Here is a 15,405-nt window from a genome sequence, read left to right on the forward strand (position 1 = left end):
AGCCGACTGTCCCACGCTACACTGCACAGATGTGGCCTTACCTGAAGTACTGTGTTCAGTTTTGGGCATCTCAATACTAAAAAGGACATCAAACTATTAGAGTGTGTCCAGAGGAGGGTGATCAAGATGGTGAAAGGTGGCTGAGGTCACTTGGTTTGTTCAGCTTAGAGTAGGCTGAGGGGTGACCTCATTGCAGTCTACCACTTCCTCAAGGAGGACTGGGGAGGGAGAGGTGCTGATCACTCTGGTGACCAGTGACAGGACACAAGAAAATGGAATGAAGCTGCATCAGTGGAAGTTCAGACTGGATATTAGCAAAAGGTTCTTCACTGAGAGGGTGGTCAGACAATGGCACAGGCTCCCCAGGGAAGCACTAAGCCTGACAGAGTTAAAGGAGTGTCTCGATGGAGCTCTTAGCCAGATGGTCTAGTTTTAGGCAGTCTTGCAAGGAGCAGGGAGCTGGGCACAATGATCCTTATAAGTCTCTTCCAACTTGATATATGCCATGATTCTGCAATTGAGTTCTGCAGGAAGTGCTATACAATAATCAAGGTTTCCATCTTAATTCCAACAGAACAAGGCAAGTTAGTGTTTACTATACCTTCTTTATTCATATCAGGTGCTTTCTGAAATACTTCAAAACCAAACATCAAACCATTAAGCTATATTTTAAACTCAAGAATAACCACACACTAAAATAGTTTGGTGACTATATTTACACTTAAAGAGATCCCAGAAAATAAAAAAAAAAAAACCAGGCTTTTCAGTCTGCCCTTTTCTGGCCTTTCTGTATTTTCAATTTTCCCTTCAAAACAAGCCTTTCCTTGAATGAAATTATCAAAAACAGTGGCACCATCAAGGCTTGCACCAAGCTAATCCACCAATGAAGAGTACAGCAATATCTAGGTTCTCACTTCTGAAGAATGACACAGTGATCAGCTCTATGTGCTGAGATCAACAGGTTAATTAATACACTTTATTTGGAAATGAATTTTGGATAAATATGCATATATTTCTGGTAATCTGCAAAATACAGCAAGAGAAAAAAAAAGCACAATTTATGCACTTTCCTGTAAAACAACGTTTCATTTTTCATGCTACGTTACTATAGTCAGAAAGGAAACTGATAGGATACACACTGAAGATACTTCTTTATTGTGCTAACATCCTTTTAAAGCCACCGCAGCAATGCTCATCTTCCTTGCATCTTGAGATCAATTTCATGCTCATCTTAGATACACTCTTTCTGCAAGAACAGTATCTAGCTGGCATATTTTTAAATGTTTGCTAGAACTTTAATTTAAATGACACGTTCTCAAAGGGTTTGGCCTTGCTGCTTAAAACCAGCAGAGAAATCCCTGCTCAGCTCTGTCATCTGGCTGAAATAAATATGGAAACTTTCATATGTTTCTAAAACTTAACCAAGTACACAAAGACTAAAAGGGAAGGATCAGAATGTTTAAATTAATTAGGAAGGGTTACCAAAACATTAATCTCATTTTATTGGACTAACATTTAGCTAATACTTGGAAACCTTAAGGAAAATGAAAAACCATCATCATCATAAACATAAAAACAAGTACACTGAACAACCATATTTTTCCATATTTCTTACTTACAAAGCACTATGTGATTCAATACCTTTTTGAACAACAACAACAAAAAAAACCAAAATCAAACAAAAAAAAACTCCACCAAAAAATGCCAACAACAGTCTATAAACAGCAATTGGTGAAGAGGAATTTATAGCTGCTAGGACACTTCTTAAATGATAATGCTTAAATGATAATGAAATTACTTATTAGTAGGCTTCAGGGTAAAGGAAATAATAGCCATGTACTTCTGATCCATGATGCACTATAGTACTAGATGAGAATCTCTCCTGATCTGGAAAACTCAGAAAAATATTAACAGCAGGCAGATGGCTAGTTAGATTTTATTAGTTGTGTGGCAGTACTTTCTAAGAAGTGAAGGGGTATTTTCTTTCAAAACCCTGAAAAAAAAAAATTCTCTAATTTCAAGAATAGAATAGCGTGAAACAGGGGAGTGAAGGCAAATCAGTCATGAACAAGAAGCTGAAAAACAGCCCTTCCACAACAGGAAAGTTGTACAGAATGTAAGTTAAAATATTACCTACATGAAAGGCAGCAGAATTTACTCTCATCACTAGATTAATTGGCACAATGATGTAATAAATTATTTATGAACCTTGCAGCAGTACAAAAAATAACCAGCATAAGATCAAATTGAACAAATAGCTCAAGAGTATTAGTTTTCATAGAAACAAAGAATGGTTTGGGTTGGAAGAGACCAAGGGATTACATATAGGAAGATTAATTACAGGAATTTTATTTCATAAGGAATATACTGTAGGAAAAAAAGATTCAAAAAAGGCAAATATTCTGACAGTATAATCAGGGATTAAAAATTCACACACAGTTCAATACTTGCCAAGAATCACAAAGTTGAAAAACAGCTATCCTTTATTTTTATCTAACTATGCTCTTGCAAAGGAAAATGATATGAAGAAAGTAATATTCCCCAAGCATATCCTAAAGGCAGACATTTCCAGCAGATGTTAGCATACAATGTAATTTTTTTTTTTTTTTTTTGTTTTTTTGGTTTTTTTTTAGTTCTTCAATAAAGTAGATGTCTTCATGGTATTTCTTGCTTAAGCATGTGAAAAAGATGTTGTCAGAAGACATCTGAAGGAATAAATCAGGAAAAGTTATGCTTTTCATCTGTAAAATGTTTACTTCAAAGCAAATTTTCTTGAAATAACTATTTTGTACAGTTTACTTTCTAGGCCATTCTATCCATTGTCCCCATCCCCAAATCCACAAATTCTTCAGGAAGATATTCAACATTTTATTTTCTGTATGGGCAATTACTTGTTGTCTCACTTTTGCTGAAGTGGTAGATGTTGCCGAGGGGTATGATTACTTTGAAATAATGAGATCTGACTGCTATCATATGTCTGAATTCCAGAGATTTCCTTCACAGACTGATGGCTGGAAATCACATACATATATCTTAATGTCAAATGATAATGCTAGCAAGCAGGCAGGTATAAAGAAATTGGAATTAAAGCTTGTATTACCCTTACTGAGATTTCCCTAGTTCAAAAGTTGTAAAGGTTTATTTAACCTGGAGAAAAAGTTGCATTGTCTTCATCTGGGTTTTTTTGAACACAGAAAAGTATAATGGCTGTATTTAGTAGGCACAGGAATGAGACACTATAAACATTCTATACTTATATACAATAGCGCCTTCCAGTGGCTCCAAAAGCAAAACATACTGACTCACACTACATGAACACATATACATGCAAAACTACAGTTGTAAACATAAGTCACACAGCCCTTAACTGTGGACAGCTACAGAGTAGAATATACAAATTCTGGGGAGCACACAACACTAGAGCACCAAATACAAAATGAAGAACAGTATATCGTTTTAAATCAGTCTACAAATTCTCTTGGGCAGAGTGGATTTAGCTATGCAAACAATGAGAACTTCTTGTATGTTATTAAGGACAATATGGACAATTAAGGACAATTGGTGGGTTTTCACTTCAAAGTAACATGGGATTGACAAACAACTTTGGAAAAAATCATGGTTAACCATATAAAATCGTAAATTAATCTTCTATCATCACTGAGAAACTCCTGGAAATATAGAATGCATATCACTGTTGCACAGTAAACTAGATTAGGTAGCCAAAATCTCTCCCTCCTGTTCGATTAAGAGTTAATGAAATTTATGGTAACAGAAGAAGCCAAGGAAGCAAACTCATTTAGCAAAAACTCTCAACTCAGTATTAATGAAAGGTTTTGTCCTGCAATTCGCTTTTTAAATTATGGCAGCAGCTCAACAAAAAGTCCTCCAAGTCTTTAAAAAAAGTACCTGCACAAACAAGAATAAGACAAACTCCCAGAATTCTACTGACTATTTACATTCTCATCAGGTCCTGTAAATGCAGTTACTTCATTACAAACACATACAATATGTGGTTCTGTTTTCATATATAAGAAAAAATTAATCTACTTATGTTAATTTAAACTTCAGGCCACTGTACTTAAGCCTCTAAGTTAGAATTCAATATACACTGATAATGAACACTTTCTACTCATATATTTATTCTATCTATGCAAAGAAGAGCATTCATCAGCAAATATTCAGTGTGCAAAATTTGACCTTTCATACTGGAACCTCTATGAGATTAAGAGATCAAAGCTAGTTTTTCATCACAAGACTGCTAGCACAATTAACTTTGGTTTTAAGTTAACCACAATATCTCAAAGGACCCAAAAAACAGTCCTGCTTGACCAATTTAATTTCTTTCTACAACAAGGTTACCCACCAAGGTTGACCACGGGAAGTCTGCAGATAGGGTATTTTTGGATTTCAGTAAAGCCTTTGACACTGTCTCTCGCTGAATCCTCCTGGACAAGATGTCCAGCATACAGCTGGATAAACAATGCAGTGGGTGAACAATCTGCTGACAGGCCAGGCTCCATGGGGTTATGATGTTGGGCTGGCAACCATTCACTAGCAGAGTTATGCAGGGATCCATCTTGGGGTTTATACTCTTCAATGTCTTCATAAATGACTTGGACATAGGACTTGAGGGAATACTAAGTAAGTTCACCAATGACACAAAATTGAGAGGAGCTTGTTGACACTCTGGAGGGCAGATAGGCCCTGCAGAGGGATCTGAACAAACTGGAGAACCGGGCAATTACCAACCACATGAAGTTTAACAAGGGCAAGTGCTGGATTTTGCACCTGGGACATAGGCAACCCTGGCTGTACATACAAACTGGGGAATGAGATGCTGGAGAGCAGCTCTGCAGAGAAGGATCTGGGGGTTCTGGTTGATAGCAACTTGAATATGAGCCAACATTGTGCCCTGGCAGCCAAGAGGGCCAACGATGACCTGGAGTGCATCAAGCACAGCACTGCCGGCCGGTCGAGGGAGGTGATTGTCCCACTCTGCACTGGTGCGGCCTCACCTGGAATACTGTGTACAGTTCTGAGCATCACAGTATAAAAAGGATATAAAGCTACTAGAGAGTGTTCAGAAGAGGGCTACAAAGTCGGTAAAGGGTTTGGAGGAGAAGCCGTATGAGGAGTGGCTGAAGTCACTTGGTTTGTCCAGCCTGGAGGAAACTGAGAGGAAACCTCATTGTAGCCTACAGCTTCCTCACGAGGGCAAGAGGAAGGGTAGGCACCGATCTCCTCTCACTGGTGACCAACGACAGAACCGGAGGAAATGGCAGAAAGATGTGCCAGGGGAGGTTTAGGCTAGACATTAGGAAAAGGTTCTTCACCAAGAGGGTAGTGGAGCACTGAAACAGGTTCCCCAGGGAGGTAGTCATGGCCTCAAACCTGACAGTAGTCAAGAAGAGACTGGACAATGCTCTCAGACACATGGTGTGAACTGTGGAGTTGTCATACGCAGAGACAGGAGTTGGACTCGATGATCCTTGTGGGTTCCTTCCAACACGGGACATTCTGTATTTTTACATTTTGCTGTATTGAAGAAGATATCTGAGTTGGGGCAACTCCTGAATTTAAAATATGTTAATTGATTCCAAATGAAGTTAACAAAAAAAACTTTTTTATTTAAAAAAAAAATAACACAAAAAGTTGTAATCACTAAATGTTGGTTGCATCAAAAAATAAAAATCAACGATGCCAAGATTCTGTCCTTTATGGAGAATGCATATATTCAGACAAGTTTAATCTCCTCTCTGCAAGGCATTAGGTTATGTGGTTATCTTAAAATACTGGAATAAAGATGCACCTACAGTTTAAATGTGTTTTAATGAGCTCTAGTCATACAAAGGAAGCTGTGGCTTTCACCAGATTACTTAATATTTTGAGAAATGACTTTATGGTCTTAGTCATTCTCAGAATTTCCTATAATTCCTTTTCCCTATTTATCTCCAGTCATCTTGCTTTCCTCAATATACCTTTTAGTAAAGGACAAGACAAAGAACTATCTGTTCTTTGTACATCTGTACAACTGTTCTTTTTACATCTGTAATGTAAATGAAATTAAACTAAAACTTTTTTGGCTTGTCTTTGCTCTTATGTAGGAAATCACTGAAATGTCTGTCAAAATCTTATAAACATTATTTCAATCTAATTAAATGGCACAATATACCAGAAAAGTCTTATGAAAACTGAAAAACTTTGCACTGCAGCAACGTAACTTAGCTACTCGGTTATCTCAGTATTGACCAGCACTCATGTCAACACTTAGCTAAATTATGGTTCTTGCTTTTCTCACTCTAAAAGCTAGATATTTAACCTTTAAAATAATGCATCCCATCACAGCACAGGAAAGACCCCAGCTGGAGTACTACATCTACCTCTGGAGTCCTCAGCACAAGAAAGACGTGGACCTGCTGGAGCGAGCCCAGAGGAGGGCCACAAAAATAATCAGAGGGATGGAACATCTCTGTTATGAGGGAAGGCTGAGAGAGAAGGGGGTTGTTCAGCCTGGAGAAGACTCTGGAGGGACCTTATTGCAGCCTTCCAGTACTTACAGGTGGATTATAAAAAAAGATAGGAACAAATTTTTTGCAGGGCCTATTGTGATAGGACAAGGGATAATGGTTTTAAACTAAAGGAGGGTAGATTCTGACTTGATATAAAGCTGTCCAGGGAGGTTGTCTCCTTCTCTGGAGACATTCAAGACCCGTCTGGACACATTCCTGTGCAAACTGCTCCAAGTGTACCTGCTTTAGCAGGTGGGTCGGACTAGATGATCTCCTTCCAACCCTAACCATTCTGTGAAGAAATTTTTTTGATGATGAAGGTGGTGAAACACTGGAACAGGTTGCCCAAAGAGATGGCAGATGCCCCCACCCCTGGAAACATTCAAGGTCAGATTGGATGGGGCTCTGAGTAATCTGATCCAGTTGAAAATGTCCCTGCTCATTGCAGGGGAGATTGGACTAGATGAGCTTTAAAGGCCCTTTCCAATCCAAATTATTCTACAATTCCCTTTGAAGTTTCTTAAAGTTTACTTGAATTTTCCATTACGGAGGAGACTGACTTTTCTAGGCAAATGTTATACACCATTAGCACTAAGTGTTTAAAGAAATGTAATATGTTAACTTTAAAGTCTTATCTTTACAGTATAAAACCTGGTCAATGCGAAAGACTAAAAGAAAGAAAATTAATACTTTTTGTTAATTTAATAAATTACATATTTTAATTGTCCATCTGACAGTAACTATTTACTCCTCTATACAGAAAAACAATCCCAAGTACATAACAATTATCTATGTTGTCCAAACATGCAATCTTCACTGAATTTAACACAAGGCAAGTCGCATTGGATTCTCTATGTTGGCTTTCAAGGTCTCCAGAAACTTTGAAGCCAATTCATCATCTACCACCCGACCATCACTAGAAAGAGTCACTGTCATCAGTTGATGCTGCTTAAGTTTCTCATTCCCTTCTTCATCTTCCACAATCTTGAGCTCTGTTCTTGCTCGGCCCACAGCTAGGATGCAGGCCTGTGGAGGGTTTATGACTGCAGTGAAATCGTTGATGCCAAACATGCCCAGATTTGAGATACTAAATGAAAGAGAAAAGTTATCAGTTATAACAGAAAATATATATTTCCTAGAATAAATAATCTACATTCAATGACTACTGTGACCTAATTCTCTCTCAAGACTGAACTCAGTACCTTTAAAATAGATCTGAACTGGCTTTCACCTGGGCACATTCAGACTCACAAGGGTTTGGGATTTTTGCAATTACAACTAACGCACCTTTTAAAAAGTCCCATTTCTTTACATTAATATATCCTTGCATTGCATGTACTAAAGGCAGAAAGCAGGACACAGAAGTGATACCTTCAAATAAACTTTTCCTGTCTCTGTTCCAAGCCTAATATATTTTCGACTGCACTTCACAACTTTAAGTTACAATGGCTGCTGACAACCACGTGATACAATTTGGGCATACAGGTATCACTCAGACACAGAGAAGACTCATCACACCTCTCTCCATTGAACATGTTAGTCAACAACTGGGAAGTGGTATATTAGGAAAGGCTTGGACTCTTTTGTGACAGATTGTCTATAAAGAAAACTGGCCCACCATCTCCTATTTTTTTTATAGTTTCTACAAAAAGTAGAAAAGAAGATTAATCTGTACAGAATCATAGAATAATAAGGGTTAGAAGGGACCTTTAAAGCCCATCTAGTCCAACCTCCCCTGCAATGAGCAGGGACATCATCAACTAGATCAGTTTTCTCAGAGCCCTGACCCAGGTGCAGGCCTTGTTGAACCTCATGAGGTTCACATAGGCCCACTTCTCAAGCTTGTCCAGGTCCCTCTGGATGCCACCCCATCCCTCAGGTGTGTAAACTGCACCACTCACCTTGGTGTCATCGGCAAACTTACTGAGGGTGTACTCAATCCCACTGTCTATGTAAATTATAAAGTTATTAAAGAGTACTGGTCCCAATACAGACCTCTGAGGGACATCGCTTGTCACTGGTGTCCATCCAGACATTGAGCCATTGATCACTACCCTCTGGATATGATCATCTAGCCAATTCCTCATCCACCAAATAGTCCATCCATTAAATCCATATCTCTCCCATTTAGAGAGAAGGACATTGGGAGGCACCATATCAAAGGCTTTATAGAAGTACAGACAGACACCATCCATAGGTCTTCCCTTGTCCACTGATGTAATCACTCCATCATAGAAGGCTGCTAGGTTGGTCAGACAGGACTTGCCCTTGGTGAAGCTGTGCTGGCTCTCTCAAATCACCTCCCTTTCTTCCATGTGTCTTACCATAGCTTATAGGAGAATCTGTTCCACAGTCCCGTCAGGCACAGAGGTGAAGTTGATAGGTCAGTAGTTCCTGGGACCCTCCTTTCTACCCCTTTTTAAAAATGGGTGAAATGTTTCCCTTTTTGCAGCCACTGGGGACTTCACCTGAGCACCATGACTTCTCATGTATCATTGAGAGTGGCTTGGCAACTACATCAGCCAATTCGCTCAGGATTCTTGGATATATCTTTTCAAGTCCCATAGACTTACATATGTCCAGGTTCCTCAGGTGATCACAAACCGCATCTCTTATAGTGGGAGGGACTTTGCTCCCCCAGTCCCTGTCTTGCAGTTTATCCACTCGAGAAGTGTGGTAAGAGAGGCTGCCAGTGAAGACTGAGGTGAAAAAGAGTTGTTGAGTACCTCAGCCTTCTCCTTGTCCATTGCTACCAGTTTGCCAGTCTTGCTCATCGGGAAGGTATGTTTCAACTCCCCTTTTGTGGAAGAAGCCTTTCTTGTTATTCTTGTATCCCATGCCAAGTTCAGCTCCAGCTGGGCCTTGGTCTTCCTGACCCCATCTCCGCACAAGAGGGCAGTGTCCTTATAGTCTTCCCAGTTTACCTATACTCTTCCCAGTTTACCTGTCCCTGCTTCCACTGCCTGTGCAAGTCCTCCTTACCCTTTATTTTGACCAGCAGGTCTTGTCTGAGCCACGGCAACCTCTTGCCTTCCTTACCTGATTTCTCACACCTGGGGATCAAGAGCTCTTGTGCTCTATGGAAAGTGTCCTTAAAGATCTGCCAGCTCCATTCTGCTCCCTTGTCCCCAAGGGCAGTTTCCTAGGGGGTCCTATTGACTAACTCCTTAAAGACCTGGAAGTTTGCTTTCCTAAAATTTGGTATCCTGACTTTACTCAGGTCCAGTATCACAACCCCCCTGGTAGGGCTGTCTGTTGCCTGGCTTAGGAAGTTATCCTCAATGCACTCCAGGAATCTCCTGGATTGCCTACAGCTTGCTGTGCTACTTTCTCAGCAGATGTCAGGAAGGTTGAAGTGCCCCAGAAGAAAAGCTTGCAAGTTCAATGACCCCTGTAGCTGGAGTAAGAAGGCTTCATCAATACCTGTATTTTGATCAGGTGGCCTGCATTAGACACCAAGTGCAAAGTTCCCTTTGTTGCCTTGGTGTCTAATTCTTACCCACGAGCTTTCCAACCTGCTTGTGGCTATTTTCAGAAACAGCTCTTGACACTCTTGATGTAGAGGGCAAGCCCTCCACCCTTCCTTTCTCACCTGTCCTGTCTGAGCAGCCTGTAGTCATTGATAGCCACAGTCCAGTCATGGGATTTCTCCCACCAAGTTTCAGTAATGTCAACTAGGTCATAGCTTAGGTCTAGCAGCACAGTGGCTCCCTCCTGTTTGTTGCGCATGCAGCATGCATCGGAGCACAGGCACTTCAGCAGGGCTGACAGTCATGTCCCAGCATGTTCCCACAGCATTCTCCTAGAGAATCTGTCAGCTCATGGCTTGGATGGGCATACTCTTTGCTGGGTAAAGACCTGACTGGATGGCCAGTCCCAAAGACTTCTGGTGAACGGAGTGAAATCCAGTTGGAGGCTGGTCACAAGTGGTGTTCCCCAGGGCTTAGTATTGGGGCCGGTTCTGTTTAATATCTTTATCAGTGATCTGGATGAGGGGATTGAGTGCACCCTCAGTAAGTTTGCAGGTGACACGAGGCTTGGCGGGAGTGTTGATCTGCTTAAGTGTAGAAAGGCTCTACATTGGCATCTGGACAGGCTGGATCGATGGACTGAGGCCAATTGTATGAGGTTCAACGAGGCCAAGTGCTGGGTCCTGCACTTGGGCCACAACAACCTCATGCAACGCTACAGGCGTGGGGAAGAGTGGCTGAAAGCTACCTGGTGCAAAAGGACCTCGGGGTGTTGGTTGACAGCTGGCTGAATATGAGCCAGCAGTGTGTCCAGGTCCAGGCCAAAAAGGCCAACAGCATCCTGGCGTGCATCAAGAACGGCGTGGCCAGCAGAAGTAGGTAAGTGATCATCCCCCTGTACTTGGCAATGGTGAGGCTGCACCTCAAATACCATGTTTAGTTTTGGGTCGCTCACTACAAGAAAAACATTGAGGTACTGGAGAGAGTTCAGAGAAAGACAATAAAGGTGGTGAAGGGTCTAGAAAACAAGTCTTATGAGGAGCAGCTGAGGGCACTGGGATTGTTTAGCCTGGAGAAAAGGAGACTCAGGGGAGATGATATCACTCTCTACAACTATCTGAAAGAAGGATGTAGCATGGAGGGTGCTGGTCTATTCTCCCAAGTAGTAAGTGATAGGATGAGAAGAAATGGCCTTGAGTTGTGCCGGGGCAGTTTAGACCATAAATTTCGAAAAATTTCTTCACGGAAAGGTCAAGCTGCCCACGGAAGGTTTGAGCAACCATCCCTGGAGGTGTTCAAAACATGTGTAAATGAGGTTCTTAGGGACATGGTTTAGTGCCATAGTTAGGTTAACGGTTTGAATCTATGATCTTGAGGGTCTCTTCCAACCAAAATGATTCTATGTCACCTTCTTACTGGTGTTTCCCTGTTTGCTCCTATTATCTCAGGAGATGCTGACTCATCTCTGTAAGACTTCAAGTGTGCTCCAATGTAACCAGCACATCTCAGAGCAACAGGCTGAGAGCTCTCACAAGCATCCTATCCCTCTAACTTTGGTGTGTCATGGGCAAGCCTGATATTATCCCCCTTCATGTCTAGTTTAAGCTCTGTCAATGAGCTCGTGAGCTTGTGAGCAAAGATCCTCTTTTCCCTTTGAGAAAGGTGAATCCCAACCAACACCAGCAAGCTTGATACCATGTAACGCCATCCAATTATTGAAAACCCCAAAACTGAGGCAGTGATAAGAGCCACAAAACCATTTATTAATAGATCAGGTCTGTCTGTTTCTTCCAGTGTCACTGCCTGCAACTGGAAGGAGAGAGGAAAAAAATAACCCATGGTCCAGATTCCCTTACCCACCCTTCCAAGGCCCTGAAGTTTATTTTGATTGCCCTTGGACTACAGGTCACTGCTTCATTGCCTCCCACATGAAAAAACAGGAACGGGTAATAGTCTGAGTGCCTACAAGGCTAGAAAGTTTCCTAATGATATCCTCAACCCTGTTCCCAGCTTATTGGACCCTCTGCTCTCCTCAAAAGGGAGTTGTCTACAACTGTAACCCATCTTTTCTTCCTCATAGAAGCGGTCGTGATACAGGGGGTAGGCCTTTCTGACCTTGGCAACACCTCCCGTGTACACGGACCTTCACTCTCCGCATCCATTGACTGGCCTTCCACATCCAGAGCCTCATACCTGTTTTACAGAGGCACCTGGGAAGGCAAGGAGGGGGTTCACTTGCCATCCTGAGCACCGACTTGCCTCCATTCACTCCTTTTCTTTAAGCTACTGTCTTCAGCCTAGTGAGGATAGAGGATCCCCCCCCCTTTTTTTTTTTCTGATGGCAGTTTGTGTTTCTGTCTCAGAAACTGTTACAGCTCCATGATTTTGTCTGCTGAAAGGCTTAGAGATTTTTTTTTTTGACCACTCCTCCGGCATGAGGGACACATATTCCAGAGTTGCAACCCACATGTTAATATACATTACAGCAATGTTTCTGCAGAAGTCTGTATTATTACTCTCATCACAGATTATCTATTCTAGAATATATGATTGAAATATGCATTCAGATTTAGCTTTTCAAAAATTGACAAAGAAGTGAGCTGAGCTAAATTTTATATAACAAAAAATGTTGCTTGATGATAGCCATGTCACAAAATAGAATACATTAACAGTTTTAGAAACTTGGGAAGTACAAAAAATTGACTGAAAAATTAATTGTGCAACTGTGCCACTAAATTTATGTTAGTTTTACACATGCCACTTATTTCTCATTGCTGAGTTCACTCACTCTTTTTGCAGAGTATGTTTTATAGAAAAAAAATGTTTACTAAATGTATGTTGCTATTTAAAATTGATCAAATCAGTTTTTAATGTTTCAGTTAAAAGTAACTGTAAGAGTTAACACCACACCTTTGCTGAAACTTTTTTTGCCCCTCTAGAGATATTCTACTCAAGAGTGAATTGAAGACAAACTGGACATCACTGTCTGCTGTGATACTTCTGCCAAACAACTCCTTCTAATATATTTAAACTATTAATATATTAAATTAATATATTCAGTGTCTTTTCCTAACTACAGAGTGCAATTTAAAAAACAAACAAAAACTCAACCAAAGAAAACCCCCAAAATAAACAAAGAAACACTCCTCCCCCTGCCCCCCAACCAACGATAAGAACAACAATAAGAACAACAAAAACACACACACACAAAACCAACAACCCAACAACAAAATTCTTCTGCAATTGGGAAAATTTAGGTGCAAAAATAAAAGTCAGATCAGTCTCAGTATGAAAAACACAAATTTCACACCAGGTTCAGATGAAATAAACCTATGTCAAGATAATTGTTTAATCCTGACACAGGACACAGTGTAGGTACAGCCCTCAGAATCATCATACAGAGTTTCATTCTAAATAGAGCAAGATTTTAAAAGGCAATGTATTAACATACAGAGGAATAGTGGACAGTAAAACTGTTCCAAATGCACACTGCACATACTAAATGCTGTTAAGAGTTTTACCTGAAAGATCCTCCCTGATACTCTTCTGGTAACAGTTTTCCATCTCTTGCTTTCTTTGCTAAAGCCTAAGGAAAATGAAAAAAGTAAAAGGAGAGAGAAAATAAATTAAAGTGTTGTAACAGAATAATTCTTTTCACTTCAGTATGACATTATACTTACCATCTAGCCATTAAAAAGTCATCTGCTTATGGATTTAGAGAAGCACCTCAGCAACACTGTGCTTGTAGCTACAATGATTTGGCAAACATATGGACATAAAACTTTATTTTTCCAACTATATTGACTGTTCAATAGAAGCTGTTCTCTCGACTTACAAACCTTGATCCAGTTTTCACAATGGAACCACCATTCTCCCTGGTGTTTTTAGGTGACAAAAATATCTAGCATAACACTGATGAGACAAATTCACAGCATTATTCTTAAAATATTTGTTTAAAGAAACTGCCACCTATGACTTCAGAATTTTCTAGCAGATTTAGAGAATGTATTTTTTACAGCTACGTATTCAACTACCTTAGAGACAATGCTTTCTGTGACCTCCATTTCATTCATGAGACTTTTCTGCTTCTAAATATACACAGAAGAAACTGTCTACAAACTCTTTGTCAAAATATAGCCCAAGAAATTCATACTATGTTCTAAGATAAGATCATAGAGAAAAAGAACCTTATCCCCACCTAGGATGTCTGTAGTTCAGAGGTCTCCTTAGATGGAAGCAGTGGGTATCATGATGAATATCTTCTATAGTAGTTGTCATGTAAGGAAGAAAGGACTGTGTGGACCTCAAGAGAAATGGCACTCACTGGTAGGTCAAGAGCCAGTTATTCAGCCACCAACCCATTCCTAACACCCTGTGAGTACCCAAAGGAAAAGGTGGTGACTGGAAACATGTCAGAGGACTCCTCCATTAGTAACAACCTTTTCAAAATGACAGCAGAGAATGAAGTGGGAATATATGCAGGACAGATGATTTCTCATATTCATACAGAATACATTTAGTGTTTTTGGCTTGTATCATATTTTTTCTGAAGGTGGAAAAGCACATAGAAAATGTCATATGAGAAGTGCAGCATTATGACATTTTAAGACAAAAAAGCACAGTCAGGGAAATAGACTCAGATCTGCTTCTGGGAAGGCTGATAAAATCATCACAGTCTGTTTTTCCTTCTGGTAAAAATAATAAAACTGATTATAGATTCCAATCATTTAATTATGTTAGGGAAATTATGGTGGAAGTGAATGAATAACCAAAAAATCTACATTAACACAACATTTAAAAAGTGATATATCATATTCGTGAAACTTTATTGGAGCAGATTATTCCATGAATCCTCGTTGTTTTCTAGGAATTTTCCAATCCCTTTTTAGGAATTCTGCTACTGTTTTCTAGGATTTTTCCAGGTTCTAACAATTGACCTTTGCCCCCTCCCTCCCCCCCCCAAAAAAAAATAATTTTTCATATCTATATATATATTTTCTAGATCGCTTTCCAGAAAATGCCTGTTCTGCTCTCCAGGGATTTTCTACATGTGTTCTATGAATATCCGGTCACTCAATTCAGTATATCATGAGGTAATTTCTATGAAATCTCACCCCTGCCTTCAAGGACCAGAGGAAATAAGTGGAAACTATGATTGAATTGACTTCTTTTTGTTTGCTTGTGGGTGGAGGTAAGTCATTGCAAGATAAACTTCAACACTGATAATGAGTTGATTAGTAGTTAGAGTTGTGACATGGATTAATCCCTTTTCGTGTTATAAATCTAACTCTTTTGGTCATGGTGAACAACTGTCCTCCCTTCATACATTTCTAGACATTTTCAAGGCAATGGTTCTGAAATGCCACTGTAGTTTAAGAACTGCAATAACTTCAGCTTAAAAATAAACACCAAGAAGTTTAAGAGAG

General features: G+C 40.0%; 1 protein-coding gene across 2 annotated transcripts in view; it reads right to left on the reverse strand.

Moving 5' to 3' along the window:
- Positions 1-1,920: 1,920 nt before the first annotated feature.
- PDHX (pyruvate dehydrogenase complex component X) overlaps positions 1,921-15,405 on the reverse strand; it is a 73,642-nt gene continuing 60,157 nt past the window's right edge. Inside the window, exons 10-11 of one of the 2 annotated variants that reach the window (XM_082058444.1) lie at positions 13,501-13,565; positions 1,921-2,705 (exon numbers count right to left, since the gene is read on the reverse strand). In XM_082058444.1, the coding sequence (XP_081914570.1) occupies positions 2,672-2,705; positions 13,501-13,565 (99 nt within the window). In that variant the 3' untranslated portion in view covers positions 1,921-2,671. Of the gene's footprint in view, positions 2,706-7,192; positions 7,597-13,500; positions 13,566-15,405 lie in introns of those variants that run through there. The other variant, XM_082058443.1, reaches the window with a different exon arrangement.

Source organism: Streptopelia decaocto (assembly GCF_964273445.1).
Source record: "Streptopelia decaocto genome assembly, chromosome: 7".
Classification (NCBI taxonomy): Eukaryota; Metazoa; Chordata; class Aves; order Columbiformes; family Columbidae; genus Streptopelia; species Streptopelia decaocto.